Genomic DNA, 20970 nt, shown 5'->3' with positions numbered 1-20970 from the left:
TTTGTTTCAAAATAGTGCTTACAAATGTCTGACTATCACAAAATGAACTGTCATACCCTGACTGATCCTGACTAAGCCTCAGAAGTACCGGAGCTGTAGAACCAGTTGTTCTCTTCAGAAGTCAGCAACATCATCCATTTTGATGGATGCCCTCAAACCAGATTCAGAACTAAAAGGATGCCTTTTATGTAATGGACTAGAATTAATTTTGGGTACTTATTCTGAAATGAGCAGACTCGTTTAAATTTGATAGGTACTAGATCAGTAAATCAATAATTAGTTCCTGAGTGAGACCGTGAACAGCCGCCTTGATATACTTTAAATCCAACTACAACTACAGAGCAGGAACATGCAAATGATTGCATTCATGTTCTTCTTTTCTACAAAATACGGAGAAATACTGTAGCAGGTAGTGATTTTGTTAGCAACAGTTGAAACAACTAAAAATTATGATGAAATATCTTTTTTATTTCTTGTTCTTACAGTTACAGCAAATTGTGAATCACTTTACATGCAAAGTCACTGTAGAAGTAATTTCTTAAAAAATCAAGATTTCTGTTTCCTTCCCCTAAATTAATTGCTAAATTTTAAACTGAAGTCATGCTATCACCCTCTCTAGAGCGACGAAAGAGGGAAAACATCCACAGCAGCTTCTAGCAGGAAAATTAGAGAAAGCTTATGCTCTCTGGATTGAAATACTCTATACTGCATCATGGTGTGAGCAGTCACTGCTGAGTTCCCAGGCCAGGGAAAGGGGCTATTCAAAGTTTTTCTCTCTGAATGCGGAAAAGCTGTTAGGCTTGGCATAATTATTTTAGAGGCTTATTAAATAAAGTAACTTTCACTGAAAATTTTGCTCGCATTCAATACAGATTTTGCAAGAAACCCACCCAGAGCTGCACTAAATGAATGGGAAAACTTGTCTGCTGTAGACAAGGTCCCCTCAGGCATCTCTTCATGCCCATTCATCCAGAAGACAGATCTGCACCTCTTCCCTTCCACTGAGGAGGTGGGAGACAAACACCCCGCCAGATGAAGGCACAAACCAAGACTTGACAGAAAATCAGATGGATGCAGTGAAAACTGAACACCGGAATAACTTTAACGCCCTCGTTCTCTGAGGTTCTTTGTTTTCTCCCACACTGCTGCCTTTGTGCAGCGCATCTCTCTCCTAATGACTTCTATTTTAAGCTGGTCTCTGTGGGGCCTTTCCAAGAAGATGACTCCTGATGAGAGGAGCCAGCTCAAAATAGCTGCAAGCTTTATTAGGAATGCTGCTTTTCTACTACTAGTTCCTGATCAATGACGTGTGAACAAGCAACAGTGCCAGAGTCACGTTAAATTGACTTTTTCACCCTTGCTTTTCACTACTGAGAAGGGAGCTCAAACTCAGAATGCAAAAGTACCTTCTCACTTGCACCACAGGCAGGAGGAAGGAGAGAACTAAAAGTATTACTACACCTCCTCATTTTTCCAAACGAGGAAAGCCAAAAATTCCCAGTGCTCCCATACACGTCAAGGCACAGCCAACTCTCTGTACTCATACTCCAGTACTTTTGTATGGTTGTCTTCATGAAATCAGGGTTTACAGAAAATGTTTCCAACATTCCCTGCACAATATACTAGTGATAGCAAGACTGCCCTTTCAAGAACATTAGGGGGCTGGAAGGACAGACTGGGACTTTAGCTTCTGATAATCAGTCTTTCTCTCTTTTCACAACAAATACTGCTTTCCTACCTGTACTAGGTCTGACTGAGCAGGAAAATGAACTCTAGACCTCAACACTGCTTTGTGGCCTTTCTAGAAAAACTATGCTGTATGACATAGTGATATTGCTGTTTAATAATGCAGCTCAGGATGTTTCCAACTACTGCATTCTGTCCAGCATTAAAAATGTGAATGACAGGAGTTAAATTCCCTTCTAAAACAATAGTGTTTATGATTTACGTGTTGATGAAGGCAACACTGCTAAGTAGCCTAACTTTCATTTACCTATCTCACTGTGAACATCAACATTTATAGGAACAATTACACATTATATTAAAAGCATCACATAGCAACATTTGAGTCTTAAAGAACTCAAAGATCCTAAAAACCCAAAGTACGAAATTATCTGTGAAACACAGTATTCTTTAAAACATTTCTTTGAATATAAATGACGTATTTATACAGTGTTGAATATGAGTGATGTATGTATACTTCTGATTCATGTGTTGTATGGAGCAACAACACTAATAATATTTAAAGTGTGGTAATGTTCATGACATCAGAGAAATATGTAGTAAAAAGTTACCAATCATCAGCTCATAGCAAGGCACAGAATTGCAGATGTGCAAAGAAGGAGATTGGTAGGGTCATGAAGCCATTTTGTCCATCCCTTGCCCAAAGACACGATCAACTCTTAGCTGTGAACTCTAATTTACACATGGTAAGCAGATTATGCTTAACATATACCTTACATCTGTATATTTATGGAAAGAATGGGGAAACGAACAATTTAGTCATACAACAATTTAGCTTCTGCTAAGGTTTTATTCCCTTAAAGCTGGAACTGGAAGAGAAACCACTGCCTAAGAGATGCTGGAAAGGAAAAGATGGATTGTCAGTGTACTTTAGTATGAGGGAGACGCTCACTGAGCAGCAGGAAGAAAGCAATGGGAATTCACTGAAAGTTGCAAGGAAAGCTGTTCATCAGGTAATGAGGAGCTGCGTAAGCTTCATTATTTTAATCTCCTTTTCACTCAGACTACTGGGATGAAAGCATCTGTGGGTGCCTACCACAGCTGGACTTTCAGGACAGGCACGGCTATTTTAGAAACAAAGTAGGCTCTGAGTTGAACCAGTTGTTTTTGACCTTAAGAGCTACCCTTAAGAGACAAAAAGGTGGTTAAAATTCATGGGGCATGAAGAATTACACTTTTATTCTTCATATATATATATATATATATATATATCTGTAAAATGACCAGAAGTGACAGTCTGAAAGTAAGTCTGTATACTTAGTACACAACAAATATTTGTTGTATAGACTTATGCTATACAACAAATATTTGTTTCCCAGTAAACATTCCTACATTTAATTTAATAAATTTGCTAATGTCCTTTTTTTATAGGCTGTTTTTACAGGTTATCTTACATCATTATTCCTAACCAAATACAGCAATTCCCTTAGACTCATGGGCCTGTGTTTGATGTGGCCTTTTTTACTGATAGCATTTCTAATCGCACTGGATTTATAAACCACGGATTATTTTATTTATGTCCCAAGCATAAGCGAACTCATTTAATGCATTTACTTCCTCAACAAATGCTGAAGTATTTCATTTCAGCACAGGGCAGAAAAATAATTTCCATTTCCTTTTATCCTTACAAAAATGTCATAACCTTTCATCTCATCACATGACTCATAAAACAAGCATTCAGTACTACCTTGCATACATTTAACAAGCACTGTGTCCAGACCTATATAGGTCAGTATGTCAGTCCCTAAATATTGAGCATTAAATCAACTTTCTCCTCTCCTTTCCCCACTGTAAATTATCCTTATAATACAATGCATCCTTATAACAACTGCACTGACTGTCAAAAGAGGAATGAAATCAGTCTAATTAAACCTTTAATTTCACACAACTAAAATTATACTAGCAACTATATCCTTCAAGTTTTTATTTCTTTGTTTTTATATTTTTTCTTCCTTGCTCATGGTGCTTGCAATAATCACAGTGAGAAGGTGGCTTTGAAACATTTTTAATAAGTCTTCCAAATAATATTTGTCTGGGAGATGTCAGGAAGTGCTAGTGGATCTTACAAAGTGCCAACACTGCTTGATGTTTGTGGCACGGACATGTCCTGTGGTCCCATCCAAAGAACTCTCAAAAGATTGGCTCTCATTTTTTTTGTTACCATGATGCCATAACTTCTGGGCATTTTGTAAATACATACAGTTTTTACAGGCTACCTATGAAAGCTGAGAGCTGATATGCCATTCCAATGGCAGGAAGCTGGTGGTGTTTAGAAGAATGGGAGATGAAAACTTCACTTTTCCACATCCCTTCCACAATCCTCGATGGAGGGGCAGAGATGTACTGGAATACTGGTGAAGGACATAGCGACGTATTACAGATAGCAGGAGTGAAATTGGAAAATGCACCATAAGGAAAAGCCAACAGCCCTGTATGGGTAGCTCAGAGAAGGATTTATTGGCTTTGGCTTAGTGAAGCCATGATGCTTAAGCATGAACTTACTAGATGTGGGTCAGAGCTAAGAGGTCTTTGTGATGTTACCTCCAAGACAAGAAGTGATTTAAAAAACTGGATATTGAACAACATATTTCTGAGACTCACCTGAATCTCCCTCTGGCAGCTGGTTCAAGTTAAGCAGTAACAGTATGAAGGTGGAGTTAATAAAACCAGGCACACTTATGTTTCCTCTGTATAATTGGGTACCTTTGCACATATTTCTAGGGTTTTGTGCAGAACCCTGTGAGCTAACCCTTTGCAGAGCTGGTATGAATCCTCAGGGCTTATTAGCTGAGGCTCTATGCAGCAAGAAAGCAGCTAAATTGCTTCTGAATCTCAGCTAGCTGGGGAAGCAACCTTCTGCTTATAGTGCTGCCCTTAAGCAAAAGCAAGTGTGGAATGACCTTAGTTTCTCTACTTTTATAATCTGATAAATTGCCCATCAAAAAAAAAATAGTTTCTATATAAAGATCTCCATATGCAAGTTAATACTGAACCAATGTTCCTTTAAATTGCCCCTCATGAAAAGGACTTCCTGTGCTACATGTGTAATTATTTGGTAAACTTTCCCACACTTGGAGGTCTGGAACTATGTCTCTGTTGGAAAAAAATGGTAGGTTCTTCTGTCTCAGATAACAGTGATGGATTGGTTCCTGTCCCATATAAAGAGACAACACTTTGAAATTGAGCACTTTTCGCTTTGTAACAAAACAGGCAAGTTAATAAAGAACCTCCACAATCTCTCATATTGGTACTTGCCTATGGAGGGTTGATACTTCTCCAGGGCTTTAATTTACTTTTTGTTAAGAATCTGCACTTTAATTGTGGCCTAGTGCAGACATGGTTCAAACCCTAAAGATACTGGAATAGCAGATGATGTCAGACGACAGTGTCATTAGCTGGTGTCACCTGAACTGCCATTTAACACTGCTTGGTTGGCTTGAGCCTGGGACGTAACAAAGCTTTGCTCTTTGAGACCCTCCAGACTGACATCGTGTTGAACCAACACCTCAAACTCAGTCCCATGTCCAAAGTGAAGGACAAGAGAGGAATCTTCCAGGAGATACTATTAGACTCTGAGTGCTGTTTGTGTGCAAGACAAATTTTTCATGATCTATTATAAGACATCAGACAGATGTCACATTTACCAGTTACCAGGAGAAATCTTTCTCTGAATGCACTTGCTAGCTTGATGCTTTTATTTTCATATAGTGAAAGAAAGGAGGAAACAATCAAAATTCTTCAAAAAAGAAGTAACATTATGACAGATAATAATATTGTAATACTTAAATGGTGTATTATGGCTTTCTGAATCATTGAGCCTTGAGGAATTTACATGCACTAACAGTAGAGTATCTCCCAAAAGAAAAATGCTAAAGAACATGACCATATTTCTGAAATCACCAGTGACACATATTATTTCCTGAAAAAGGCCAGTGTTTGTGAGAAAGTAACATCAGGAAAATGTATTTGTGATGATGCTGGAGCAGTGATAGCTATGGCAACTATACTTTTTCACTATTAGCTGAGTAATATTCTGCATTTATTTTGTGAACAAAGCCACATGACAGGTTTACAAGTTTGGATGTATCTTCATTGCAGTAATGGAAAAACTGAACACAGAATTTTTTTCTTTTTTTGAAAGCTATGACAAGCTTGTGAAAACAGGTGGGAATAGCAGTAAAACCTGCTTCCCTGTATTTCCATTTTACATATCTAAATTTCAACATTTGTCCTTGAAGGCATTAAAAGGAATTTCCCCTTAGCAGTACTCCAGTGGTTAAGGGAGAGAGGGAAGAAAATAAAGCTCTTTCTAACACACAGCCCTAAGACGGAGACAAAGATCAGAGAATGACTTTCCTCCGTTTCAATAATGAAACCCTATTTCTAATTTCTACCCATAGCACTAAGTAGCAATATTTCAGAATCATCATTCATTCCCATGGTAACATGCCCTGATATTACAAGCAGTTAATTATGTCGTTGCCATGTTGTAGACTGTGGGGTTTATTTACAGAAGGAGATAAACATTTAATGAAAGCATCTCTGAATATACGAACAATATAAAAACTGCCATTCTATCCCTCATATTCAAAACAGATAGATAATTTCATGGTTATTTTGATAATTTGTCAGCTACAACACATCATCTCTGTCATGAAGTAACTGCACCTGACTGTCATCTGGATCCTCCTTGTAAGGGAAAGAACCTTGAGAAAAGACAGCCAAAAAATCCTCAACTGTCTCACTATAAACCACAAGCAGAATATTCTGTAATTGTTTGACATTGTGATAATTTTGTGGCAAATGATCACTGGATATGCATTTTTATAAGCCTAAATTAATATTGTTTTGCTATAAAGTGACCTGCAAATGCAATGCATCATACAGGAAAAAGAATATTCGTTGAGTAATAATGTCTGAAAAGAAAGGTTTACAACATCAGTCTAAAAAAAAGGGAGGTTTTTAAGAATAAGCAGCTTAAATTTTATCAAATTTAAAAGGCAGGCCTGACTGCTTGACTGACATATTCATAATTCATAAAAATGTTGGCTGTTTGCTGAAAGAATTAGTTCTGTAAGGTGCCTCAACTCTTATATTCCTGCATGTTTTTATCAACAATTTAGACAACTATTAAATGTATGATAGTTATGTCTGCAGTTAGAAGAGTAGAAGAAAACAGAGAACATCACAGAGTTACCTGAATTATTCATCTAAAAAGCCAAACAGCAAGAAGTGAATTTTAATATCGTCAAATGCAAGGAACACATGCGGAAATAAACATTTCCTGATTTTACCCACAGGATAAATGCCTCTGTTTAGAAAGCTGTGATTCACCAAATTTTAAAGGTCATAACATATTATCACCTCAAACTATCACTGTATCAAAGAGCACTAATGTGATGCTGCATTAAAAATATTTAAAAAGAGCAATGCCACATGAGAGTAGAAAGATGACCTTCCCTGTGCTAAGTAACCACTTTGCTGGGCCCAGTGCTGGAACAGCACATCCTGATATGATTAACCCACTGGAAAAGACCTATGAAAATCCTGAAGAATTCAAAGGAAGACCACAAAAGTGATCAGGTCTAAAAAGTAATGCACATAAAATGAAACATAGTGTTCTACTTAGCAAACTCAGTGTTGAGAGATTATCACTGCATGTAGGTAAGTTAAATGAGGATTTTCAACTTTGCTATTAAAAATGCTACATGAACCAAAAGCTGGGTGATGAAGTCAGAAAAATTCAGCCACAGAGGAAGAAGTAATATCCTTGAAGTTAAGTGTTCTGGCAGTTTACAAGAGGAGTGATATAACTCATCTGCTCTGCAGTTTCTGAAACAAAGCAATTTTTATGGGTAAACAGATACCTGGGGGAGAATCAGATCAGGTGCTGTAGCAGCCCCTGCTAACTTTTGCCTTCAGAAATGACCAGATATGCCCTTGAGTTTTATTTTGCTGCCCTTCTCTGAAGCCCTGAGTAGTATATGGACACTGGAGATAACCCTCTGGGGGTGCTCTGTGGTGCTGCAGAGAATCCATTTTCTTGCACAGCCTGCTGGCATGTGCTGCATGGACGGACAGATTTCAGGTCAGATGGGATTTTGCACATCAGCAAGAATCCTGGTGGGTTTTTTTCCTGCCTTCACGTGGATCATCTGCCGCCTGATTTGGGGATACCTAAACTCATCAGTTTGCTACAAGTGCAGAGGCTGTGAAGGTTGGTGGTGTCTCTGTCTCTCTTGTGCTCTGTTTATCATTCCTAACTGTTAATCTCTATAGGATATAAACACATTAGTGTAAGACGAATTTACAAAGTTAATAGTCCATGATGGTGACAAGAAACGCAGGAATATTGTGAAGAAGTACAGAGAGTAGACATGGAAGAGACTAGGCTGGCAGGCTCTGAGAGCTTTGCAGGGGTACCCCAATGCACCCAGCACAGCCCGCAGCCAAAGCTGTCTAATGGATGGCTTTCCCTGTCCTGTGAGGGTAACAAACCACTCCACAATGCTCCTGGGAGACTACTGGCCCTCCATGTTTTTGTTTCCAATATATTAGGGAAAAAGAATTTAACACCTGGATATGATCACAGATCTTATGCTTTCAGTTCATGAATCCAGTGCTGAAAGGCAGACTGCTTCAAGGAGCTTTGGGTTTATTCTGATCTCTGGCGCAGCTATAGTTGGTGAAATATTTATGCTTGGAACTGATACCCTTACTAAACAGTCCTCATCTTCTTTCCCAGAGGAAAGAAACTTCAGCTTTTCTTCTTGACACAGCAATCTTTTCCCCATCATTTCAGTAGCTAATAATTTATCCCCTTGCTTGTTTCTAATCTCATCATCAGTCATGCGCCTTCACAAAAGCAACACAATACATCAGACTAAAGCTTTTGGGGTTAGAGGTTTAGACTTGGCTTTTCAAGGCTGTGATTCCCAACTTTCAAGCAATACAATATTTATAGCTTTTCCTAGGCTTGTAACAGTGGCTAGTAAAACACCCACATAAAAGAAAATAAAAATACAATATGGCTTTTGCATCTGAACCTTCTGACCTGGCAAACTTAGATATCACATGCTTAGTTCTACCCACTGAAATATTCAGCTTTAATTTGTTTTGCTCAGATATTGCAGACCATAAATAAATCTTAAAATTATTGCAGTTTTGCCCTGATTTCCCATCAATGGGGCTTTTTCACATAACTAAATATACTAATGTTTAGAGTTCAGTTCAACACAGTTTAAAAATACCACTTTTATCAAAACCTGGTTAAACATATTTACACTTGATCTGAGTGAAGCTTTTTGTTTACCTTCTCTGATTTGTCTTGGCAATATGTAAGCAGAATTTTAGACTGGAGTATTTGCTGATTCTGTTCCCTATATACTGACTTTTATCTTACTATATTCCTTCTGGTCTGAGACAAATACTAAAAACTAGCCAGCCTATAGTAACACATTTTAACATATTGAAGGTGATCATAGATTATGAAGATGTTACATTTAATGGAAGTATATGAATCTTATACAGCTATTGCTGCACACATCAAGTATTACTGTGGGACTGTTGAACTGCAAATGGACTCCAAAACTGTAAGTTCACATGGTTTGAGCTCCAGCAAGTCTCTTACAATACAAGAAATTAAAGGCATCTGTGCTAAAATGCTTCTTTTTAGTATCATCAGCGGCTATCCTACTCCCAAGTTTAAAAGTACGACAGAATAAAGATACAGTGGCTGGCAGCATCCAATAGAACAACTGAGGACATCAATTCAATCTTCATCATGGCTTATAATATAATATGCACTGTACTACATAAATATTGTTTTAGTTCTAATACAAGCATTGAAAGAGCCTTTGCAAAGACTTACAGGTTAATACAAGGTACTGCACTTACCAAGATGCGTGTTCATCATCTTTGCACAGTATTTGCACATGGCTTCCAAATCATTTAGCTGTCCTTGTAGGAATGAAATCTGGGCCTCTAATTCCTCCTCCTACAATTAAGAGATTATTAGCATTAAAACCCCCAAAATTTCTATCATGCAGAGTAAAAGTAGTAAGTTAAACCTTGACATGCTTAGACCTCTTTTAACTTTTTCTATTCCTTTGTTCTTGGAAAATTTTGTCATTTCATGGAAATAGGGTTTGGTTTTAATAGTTCAGTGTTTATTAGTACTACGCTTTTTCCTTTAAAAGAGTTAAATAAAAATCTGTCTATATTGACCTCAGAAAGGTTAATGATTCAGAATTCTTTTATAGACTAGCTACCTGGTTTTGCTTGTGCAAACACAGTACCACAGTAATGACTGAACAAACTCAACAAATGAGAAAAATTCTAATTTCTGCCAGAGTAATTTCCTCAGTTATTCATTTGAAACCTTTTTTTTTTTTTTTAATTTCAAGACATATATTTCATGAGACCTAGTACTACATCTCAAGATGCATTACTGCCATATATTTTGGCACACTTATTTTTGTAACACATCATCCTCTATCTGTATTTAATCCCTACACTTCTATGCACAGCCAACTTCATTTTCAGACACCATCTTAAATAATATTTAGGTGAAAACTATTTTTAACACACATACTACAAAGCAATTACTCTAAATTAACAAGGTATGTTTTAAAAATATGTTACAGTGTGGATACTGTAACATGCATATCAAACCAGGAGGGCCATGGAAAAGAGATACATATGGACTAATTCTTGATAGATGTTTCAGAGATGTTTATTTCCCCAGCTGCATGGCCAGAGCTCTGCCAAGGAAATGCTCAATCACGGGACCCGAGGGTCCTTGCCCACACAGGGGAACACAAAACAACCAATGGGGAGCGAGGCTGACCAGGGCCAGGGAAACCCTGTGTCTCCCCCCCAGGGCCTCTCTCCCAGGACCACATGGCAGGGGGGAAGGGACCCCGACAAAAATATGTATCAAGTGTAGTTTAAAAAGGAATTAAAATAAAATTGATTTTAAGGCCCAGGAGAAGCATTAGTATCCAGGTACATGCCCTGCCTAAGCAATGGGAACTACCTCAGCTAAGAATTCCTCTTTGAATGCCTTTGTTTGCTGGTTTACAAATCCATCCAGTCTTGACTTTGAAGAACATACTGCAGAGAAAGGTCACCACTCCTTTGGAAAAATTCCTTCAAAACTAAGTCACAAACAGTATTAAGCAAGTTTTTGTTTAAGTATGCAACTGAATTGAAGATACTCAGAGAAAGCCAAAGTAACTTTTTAGCCTTTTCTTAGGAGCTTTGAAGTTCTATCACAGTCTTGTTTGACGGACATCACTGAGCATTAGAGTGTGAATTACTTCTCAAATGAAAAAAAGCCAAAACTGATCAGCAAGAATAAACAGAATGAGTCAGTCTTGATTTAAAGGTACATGTGATCTTAATCTCCATCAGAAACCAAGTCAGAGACAAGTAAAGGAAACTTCACACTAATTTATTATATATCCAAAAGCGATTGATGAATAAAAAGCAACGTAACTGTAGCACTTGCAAGATATCGCAGTATCACTTTTTGCCTACATGCTTTTCCCTTAATAGATATGAAACATTTTTCCTTGCTATTTTTTTATGTTACATACTCTCACGTTTTTCTCCTTATACTTTGACCACTTAGACCTCAAAGGGATTGATTTTATTTGCCAATTTAGAGTTGGTAGGTGACTTCATTCAAAGTCTGGAGTTCTGTCACAGCCTATACAAGCATATCTGCATTGACACTTCTATTCAAGTGATGTTCCTGCAGAGGACCTTTTTCTAGTACAAACAACTATTGACTGCAAGAAATAATCTACCATAAATTTTAAACTGCCACTGGCACTACAAGCGCAGCTGTAAGATAGGGAAATGTGACAATATTTGAGTATTCTACTATAAAATAACACAATCAAATTCCAAAATCATTAGCCAGTAATTGAACCTCAGTTTATCTCCTACATGTGAATACGAAAATTTAACTTCTTGTAACAAATATTTCCAGCTCTCCCAGACTATTTTTTTTCTTACTCATAGGTGAGAACCACAGCAAATTGATCTTAAAATGCTTTTGGACAGCTGAGTCCACTCAAACAGAGTCTGAAACCGACCTTTTCAATTATACAACAGTACCTCTTCTTTTGGCAAGTGAGAGCAGTGATGATTAAAATACATCCCCCATTCTTTCCACTCACTGGAATCCAGCGTGTGGAGCAGCAGTGTTCAGCAGACCCAGCAGGCACAAAAGAGGGAGCTGTGGTCAGGGAATCACAGACAGTGCAAGAGGTCTCCTTTCCAAGTGGGAAATCTTGCACAAGGCTGAATGAACTCCCAGTGAGTCCCTGCCTTACCTGGCAGCCGTGGGAAGGGCACCAAGGAGTGCTGGCAGTGGGATGTGCAAAGAGGCAAGACGGTTAACTTGGCACTTGGCACACAAGAGACCCAGGGCTTTTTGCACAATTAGACAACACCCAAACGGTGATGACTTGATACAGGGCATAACCCCTGCCTCTGCTGTCACCAGCAGTGCTGTGACAACCTCTGTGCAGACTCTTGAGAGTGACCTTCCTGCGGGGGGGTTTGCTCTATTTTAGTTCCCCAGCAGCAGGTGAGGAGTTGTAAGAAGAGGCAGGTGTGTTTTATTGCATTGGGGTGACTGACAAGTGATAGACAAGATCTTTCCAGGCAAAAAACTTCATGCAATAGACAGGAAAAGTGCAACTGAGGCAAAAAGACAGTGGGAAGAAGACATGCACTTCTCAGAGGGAGGGAACAGTAATCTTGTGACTTCTGGCAGCAGAAGGATTGCCCATTGGTGCAGGGCCCAGGCAGCAGAGGGGAAGAACAACTTCCCTCAGAGGAAGAATTTAGGTTGGACATTCTATCAAAGCACCACTAAGGGAAAATCACCACCACCACTGTGGCTGGTGACTCTTCCAGCCTGACTTGTCAGCTAGGGAGGTTTCTTGCTTGTATGGAGCCTTAGTTTATGGTGTTGCAAAAGACTGTTTGGGGTCACCTAATGTTCTGACTTTTTTCCTGCTTATTCATGCGTACACCAGAGACAGGGTCATGTGAAACCATTTTAGTTGAAAAGCGATTTTAGGGCTCTTGAGCAAGGGTGAAGGGGACAGGAACCCTGGTAGTGTTTCTCTTCAATCCTATGGCAAAAGGGAAAAGCCTGGAGAGCAGCAGGTGCACGAGGAGACCACATATGGTTAGATACTTGGTGGTATTAGCTGGGCTTCAACTATTTTACTTGTGGCACCCATTTTGATGAGGAGAGACAACTTAGAGAACATGTCTGCTTGGCAAAGACGGGGAAGAAATCTTTGTGAACAGACTTGCTAACCTAGGGGGAGAGGACTTTGCCACAGAACAGGGACCTAACCCAGAAATACAGGAGGAATCAGTACATACAGACAAGGTAGGCAGAAGATCCACTTGGCTGAGTAAGGAGCTTCTTAATGAACTAAAATGGGAAAAGCACATATGGAGGTGGAAATGGTGGAAATGGAGAGCACCTGTGTGGAAACAATGACAGGAAACAAAGGATAGGCATACAATCATTGTTTGGGCACATGAACAAGACTAGGAAGGACAAAACCCATCTGGAGCAAAAATTAATGGGGGACATTAAGGGGTTACAAGAAAGAATTTTACAAGTACGCAGAGCAGCAAAAGGAGATTCAAGGAAAATGTAGGTCTGTTGCTTCCTAAGGGAGATAAGACAATGACAGATGACACAGAAAAGGCTGCAGCACTTGAATCCATATTTGCATCTCACTTCTTAGGCCAACTCTGTTCCCAGACCCCTGCATATACTGTTTGAGAAGGAGAGAAAGGGCTATGGAGGGGGGAGGAACATAAGTTAGTGAACACCTGAAGAAGCAGTGTGCATTCAAATACACGGGACCACATGGGACATACTTATGGCTGCTGAAAAAATCGACAGGGTGATTGCAACACCACTGGCTACCACCTGTGAAAAATCACTGCTGTTACAGAACATCCTTGATGACTGCAGAAAGGTTAATTTTACACACATACTAAAGAAGAGTGAGGAGGAGTATCTAAGGAACTATACAATGGTTGGCCTCACCTTAGTCCTTGGAAAAATCGTGGAGCATGTCCTCTTGGAATCAATTTCCAACATGTAAAGGATAAGACAATAATCAAGAAAAGTCAACAAGGATTTACCAAGAGCAAATCATGCTTGACCAACCTGGTTGCCCACTATGATGAAATAACTGGCCATGCAGATGAAGGGAAGGAAGTGAATGCAATGGATTTTTGCTTTAGTTATGCTTTTGACACGTATTTTCAAAAGCACTGTCACTTATAATATGATGAAGCACGGGCTGAATGAAAGGACTGTAGGCAGGCTGGATCGTTCAGAATCCCAAGCTTAAAGAAGAGAGTCAATAGCTCGATGTTTGGAAATGAGCACAGTAACAAACAGACTGCTATGAAGACACTGCTCAGTATCTTCATCAACAGGCTGGATAAGGAGACAGAATGTACACTGAGTAGATTTTCAGATGATTCAAAATTGGGAGGTGTGGCTGCTGTGCTGACTGGTGGAACTTCAACTCACAAACACCATGTGACACATGAAGCCTAGGCAAGAGAAGCCTTTTCGAGGTTTCTGTTTTAGAAATTTCCATAAGTGCAAAATTCTGCACCTGAGAAGAAAAATCCCAACGCACCAGTGCAGACAGGGACGGAACCTTTTGTTTCAGATCTGCTGAAAAGGATATAGAAGCTATAGTGGCTGTTGAGCTGTTTATTATAAAGTTCTCTTCTCATGACTAATGTAAACAGTTGCGCTGGGCTACATTATGAGCAATGTGGTCAGCAGATCCAGGAAAGTCATTACACCCCTCTCTACTCAGTGCTTGTGAGTCCTCGCATTTAACAACGCTTTGGGCCTACAGTTTACGGAAAATGAGAAACTGGAGAGGACCCAGGGTAGGGCTGCTATGAAGGCTCCAGGTCTGGAGGAGAGGCTGAAGGAGCAGTGCTTGTTTATTTTGGTGAGAGGAGCTCAAGGGGAATCTACTGGGAGCCTGCAACTACACGAAGTGACAAAGATTATGTAATCAAACTCTTCACAGATGTTATGAAAGGCACTATGGCCCAAAACTGGGTCAAAACATTTGAACCTTGGAAGATTCAAATTGGTCATTAGGAAAATATTCTTCATTAGAAGAGCAGTGCAGGACTGGAAGAGGTTACTTACAGAAGAGGTAGTTTCTATTCAAAGTCACTGACCTGAGCCGATGCTAGTGATTGTCTTATTCCAAGTAGCAACTTAAGCAGAAGTCTCTTTTGTACATTTCTAAGACTAATCTTTTCACAGTACCTTTCTAAGATTGCTCTGTACATGTAAGCAGCCAAATCACAAAGCCCCTCAGGAAAAAGTATATTTTTTTCAGTATTTTAACATCAAATTTTTTAGCAGTATTAGATGAAACAACTGATTGATAGCCAGCATAGTGCAGATGCTCTCAGTGCAGTATACACTGCACTTTTCTCTAAGTGCAAACTTTTCATTGTGCTAACAAAATGAGCAGCCTGGATATCATTCTTATTTTATGTACCCATAGCAGTGTTGATTTGGTCTCTTATGCATGAACAGAGACTTATAAATTCTTCAAACATGCCAAATGTAAGTCAGGAGAAATCCAGTATGGCCTGGACCAACCTTTCAGCTGAAACTGCCCTTTCAGCTGATTTGACATGCACAGCACCAGAAACACACGAACAACAATTCCAACTCATTCAACCAAAATACAAAATCAGTGTCAATTTACCAATCAACATGTTCTATAAAGCTCAATATTTTCTAATATTGGGACCTGCATTATGAGGAAGAGAAGCAAATCAAGCAGCAAATCAAACTAAGGAATCACTGCATCAGATAAGGGAGACCAAGATCTGCAAAATTACATATGCAATCTTGCAGAAAAACAACTTAATACTTTCTGAAAATTCAGTCCCAGGGTTTAAAAAAAACTATTACACACCTTCAACACTGTGGATGATGTAGAGACTTACAGATAACCATTAACATCTAGAACTGGAGAATGAAAAGGAAGTCGTTTATTTGTGATGCTACATTGATTTACATTTCACTAACAATATAAAGCAGGCTGGGATTTATGTGCCCGGTCAAAGCAAGATTCTATTTGAATGCCTTCATATACACATTTCTAACTATTTTCCTGGTTTGGGCAAGACTGAATCTGCAAAAACTTGACTTACATTTTTGTTTCTCATATTTGTCTTTCTTCTTATCCACACAGAGAACTTTGCTTACATTGTTACATTTCCTTTTTTTCTTTTGCCATGAAAACTAATTCTTTTATGATTAATTTTTTTGACATTTCTTTGCTATTTTCTCCCCCAGTCTATACAGTTCTGGTACTCTCCATTTGTCCAAAGCTTGTTCTTCTGTTTTTATTACCCTTCCTTTCATCTATCTTCTCACCTTTACAAAGACAGGTATGGAAATAAATTTTTTATATCCTTCCTTCTCTCCTGAGCTCATAATGAGATCAGCAATGCCTCTCCCATGCCCCATTTTTCACCAAATTTTACTGCATCAGAAAAACAGCTGTGAATAACTGAAAGTGGTCAGTGTAGTCAAGAACAGAAAGTTTTACAGTTTTGACATTGTAATCCTATCCTTTTACAGCTCATGGCTTTACAAGCTGCAATACGGGTTGCAGACCTGGGTAAGGACACTGGAATTTGGCATCCTTTACAAGGTCTGATGACGTAGTTTTGGAAGAAGCCACTCTTTCTCAAAATCGTTTTTATTAGTTTAAACAAATTTTCTCCCAAATACATGACATGTAGCTTAACACAGAAGTATGGAAAACAGGGAATACAAACCCAGAAAATCAGGACTGTAATGCCTTTCTTTCACAATACCATTTAGTTTTCAGTCTCACTATTCAGGAAATGAAAGAAAAATTGTGCTTCTGTCTGTTTTATCATGTAGGAAAGTCAAGAAAAAGCAAACTCTGTTGTCAAAGCTTACAACAATGTATGTCCAAGCATTTCATTCATGTATTCTCAGAATGGCAAAATTCCATTAATCTTATATCTGAATCCTGGATAAGAATTAACTTGGCAGCACTACCAAATGCTAAGTGCTGTGGAAAAGAAACTACCTTCAAAGAGAAGAGTATTTAAAGGTATTTAAGGCATTTAAGCACTAATACTGAAATTTAAAACATAAAAAAACCAATTAGTGGCAGAATTGAGTTGGCAGAAGAGCCCAGTCTTCCTGGGGTCTGTTCTGATGACGGTCAATGATCGGTTCAGTGAAATGTGGACAAAAAAGGATGTCATGACATAAACATGTGACGGTACTGCCCAGAATACTCTTCCAGACTACACAGATTTGCACATCAGCAATGTCTTGAGCTAGAGGTGGTGTGGGGTTTCTTAGTTTGCTTGTTTGTTTTTTCCTGTAGTTAATAGCTACTTTTCTTATATTAATTTGCCCAGTCACATTTTCAGTTTTTTCAGTATTCATAGTAAGAGCACTCAGGAAACATCCCATAGCTCTTGGCAAATTGGCAGGGCAAATTAGAAAATAATTTTGATTTGAGGTATCAAAACATTTAGAGGAAATAATGGGAAAAACTAGATTGATACATGGAAATCCTGAAGTCAGGCACTTGCTAAGGGTCTTTCCAGTACATAAGTTCTTATTCATAAATTATACAGATAGTATACTTTTTGGATGTCAGTAGCAGTTTACAAGTCAAACAAGACTCAGATGCAAGGCATAAATTACTTTCTCATTTAATTTTAAGCAAATTCCCCTGGAGTAAAAAGCAGTGGTTACTCTTTCCATTTTGTGAGAATTTATTTCATTTTCTAATCTAAGAATTAAATACAAGATTTAACCTTATAATCTTGAATCTCTGACAGCTGAATGTTGGTTGACACCCCCATAATTTTTTTATATTCTATGCCAGCCACAGAATAGTCTACAGCATATGCTGACATTTAAATCAGAAACCCCTGTTTCTGAGCACTGAATTACATACAGTTGAACTTAACCCAAACTTTTAATTTATTTTATTTACAAATTTAACTTATCTATTATTTAACTGCATCACTCACGGTCCCTCATCAGGACCAAGGCCTTGCTCTGCTGGGTGCTGTACAAACACAAAGAAAAATCCCGCTTCTCTGAAGGACTTCACAGTGCAAGCCAAGAGACAACAGATGGCTGGAGACACACATATGGGGAGGACATGGAAACAATATGGCTATATTAGTCAGTCTTCTAGACATGGCTTCAGCATGGAGCCAAACTGTTGTTGATGAAAAGGTGGAATTTTTGAGAGAGTTTTCATAAAGCATTTATTTTGCAGATGTTAAGAGAAAGTTTCTTCTTTGTGGAAGGGGCTATGAAATGATTAGATGAAAGTGCACCAAGCACATCAGAGTCAGAGGTGAAATGTATGTTGTCACTTTTACACTGAAATTTTGGTACTCGTGAAATTTTTGCACAAAATGAAATTTTGCGGATATTAATATATTACCCAGGGAGGACATAAAGAAGTTCAGATACTGCCTTCATATACTAATTCCTGCAGAAGTAGAGGTTATGTATTGATTTCCTGTGCTGAACCATTATCTGACAGTATTTATATGCCTATGTGCTAATTAAAATATCCCCATGCTTAATGTATTTCCAAATAACTCATGTTTTGTGTTCTTCACATCTTCACAGCTGCCTAGTTTGTATTATTTTGAATATACTTTCATAAATGTTAAACATTTTAAGCACAGTACTTTCAGCTAAGTTCTACAAACTTGCATTTTGTTCCTTTAGATCGTATGCACAGCAAACATGAACCATGTTTTTATTTGATACCACTTTGACTCCTGCTCATGCTTTTTTTTTTTTCCACACCATTTTAACTCGGACTGCTATTCCAGTGTGGTATGAGATAGCTTAAGTAGGAATGTCTTCCTTCCCTTTTTTCTTTTCTACTCTTTAAATTTTCTCTTAATTTCACTAGTGCAGTGTAGTGCTAGTAGGCATAGTTGCTCAGACTTTATACTTACTGATAGTTACATACTTATTTCACTGCTTTTCTGGATCAGAACCCTTAAAGCACAAACAGGTTCTCTGTCAGACTAGAGAAACCTTTTTTTTAAAAAAAATCTCTTTTCTTCTCTGTCTTATCATTACTTTGACCGGTTGCTTTCCAATTTTGCTTTCTGGTAGTACTGTACATCTCAAAATACATCAGAAGACATCAGAGTAAGCACAAATGAATTAGGCAAACAGTAATCCGAGAAGTCTAGGTTTCAAACGTAGTGCTGTCAAAGTTAAAACATTTCAGGGTACAATGTATCTTCTTCTTCTCAAAGAAGTAAATGCAGAAGAGTAATTACCTGTTTTAAAACCCGAAACAGAATTGCCACTGCCAAATCTTTTGTGAACATATATCTGTGACAACCCTCTGAAAGGGGTGGGGGAATGGGACTAGGAAAAAATAAGAAAATAAAATGAAAAATGAAGGAAAGGTCAACAAAATATCCACTGTGACTCCTAGGAGCCAAGCTAAATCAGGTTATGTACCAACACAACAACAACAACAACATACTTGGTTCAGAGTGCTCTGATTGAAAACAAGTATCAAAGACAAGAAAGGAATTTTATAATAGAGATAAAAATGTTCAAATAGAATGAGACCAAGACAAATTTGGCAATGAATTAAAATGCTAGAAGGCATTCACCTGCAAAGGCACGTATTTTTGGGCATTAGTACAGTCCTTACTTCCTCTGTGTGTTCTCTGTAACAACACAGTAAAGCATGGCATCTCACTATACTTCTCCAAGCTATGCACACATAAACAGAACCAAGAGATTATTAATAAAGGATTAAAGGAATAAGAATTTCAGCCTTTCTGTACTTAACATTCACCCTCAAAATAGAGAACAAGCCCCAACAAAATTGACAGGGGCTGCAACTTGGATTCTGAATAACCAATGACCCAGAAACCTTTTTCCAACATCCAAATTTCTAGCATTCTGGAGTTAGCATTTGTTGAGGAGACCCACACTTTCTAAATGCAAGAAGAAGTATGGTTTTCATACTGTTTTTGAATTTGAATATGGGTGACATACATGCACATGTGTATTTTACTGCATTATGCATCTGTAGCTTTCCTGAAATATAAGAAACAAGAATTTGTAGTCAATTATTTATCCTCTTCTTCCAAACTAGAATAACTCTCCTCTTCCTTGCCCCCTAGTTTTAGGAGTTTACATGTTTATTTATTATTCTTTACAAATAAACACTATCCATTTACAATCCATATTTATTTATAAACTCTACTAAGATTGGTGACTTTGAGGCAAAATAGCTGCTTTATTGCATTGATGTATGATTATCAGTTTATTTGATTTATTGTCTCTTAAAATAAAGCTTAAAAATTTGGAAGAAAATGAAAGATGGTGCCTCAGAGGATCTCCCTACACTGACAGATACGTTCAATTTCAATTAAAGTCCTGAAAAGCGCTGAAATTCTGGCTAACAGCTTCTAATCACCAGGTCCTGCTGTTGAATTTCCATCTTGAACTGTTCAAAGCCAATTTGCCAGTGTCACGCTGTTGGAATCAGCTTGGTTTGCCACATCCCACCTTGCCTGGAGATGTTAGTGGCAAAGGACCATGGGCTTGGAAATTCTCCAAAACACCTCCCACTGTCAAACCTATTACTGGAACAGCTTCCAGGTGCACCAGCCTCACTGTTCAGAGCTAGAAACCAGCAACTGTACTACTGGAGCATGAGAAGGACTTGTTTTCATCTAACCTGGGTACATTTTCCTCTTAAAAATATTCCACTTGCATGATCAGACAATTTTTCCTTAGTAGGAAGATGGGGAAGGATAAATACGACTAATGGAGAAAGCTCCTGCCTGGAGACAAGGAAGGCAGGGATGGAAAGAAACTTCTGCCGGCAGACACAAGACATGGGAGACTTATCTACCTGCTGCCTGCACAAGTCCACCTGCAAGCACTGCATTCTGGGACTGCCAAGAGACAGTTTAAAAACGAAACCCATAAAAATTTGCAAGGCCCACGGAATGCGAAGAGCTGTGCATAACTCGTTGCGGATTGGTAGGCACTGAACAGCTGAGAAAATAGGTAGTATTCCACTTGGTAAGGGAATAGATAAGAATAGAAAGAGC

At 38.4% G+C, this 20970-nt stretch overlaps 1 protein-coding gene across 8 annotated transcripts in view; it reads right to left on the bottom strand.

Annotated features, from left to right (window-relative positions):
• TBC1D5 (TBC1 domain family member 5) overlaps positions 1–20970 on the bottom strand; it is a 316694-nt gene that overhangs the window by 15065 nt on the left and 280659 nt on the right. For 6 of the 8 annotated variants that reach the window (XM_032108463.1, XM_032108473.1, XM_032108445.1 and 3 more), the window contains 2 exons: positions 13838–13870; positions 9640–9739 (listed from right to left, as the gene is read on the bottom strand). In XM_032108463.1, the coding sequence (XP_031964354.1) occupies positions 9640–9739; positions 13838–13870 (133 nt within the window). The remainder of the gene's footprint in view (positions 1–9639; positions 9740–13837; positions 13871–20970) is intronic. The other 2 variants (XM_032108492.1, XM_032108511.1) reach the window with 1 other exon arrangement.

Source organism: Corvus moneduloides, chromosome 1, assembly GCF_009650955.1.
Source record: "Corvus moneduloides isolate bCorMon1 chromosome 1, bCorMon1.pri, whole genome shotgun sequence".
NCBI classification, from domain to species: Eukaryota; Metazoa; Chordata; class Aves; order Passeriformes; family Corvidae; genus Corvus; species Corvus moneduloides.
Note: the sequence above shows the minus strand (reverse complement) of the source record. Positions and strands in the feature narration are given on the sequence as shown.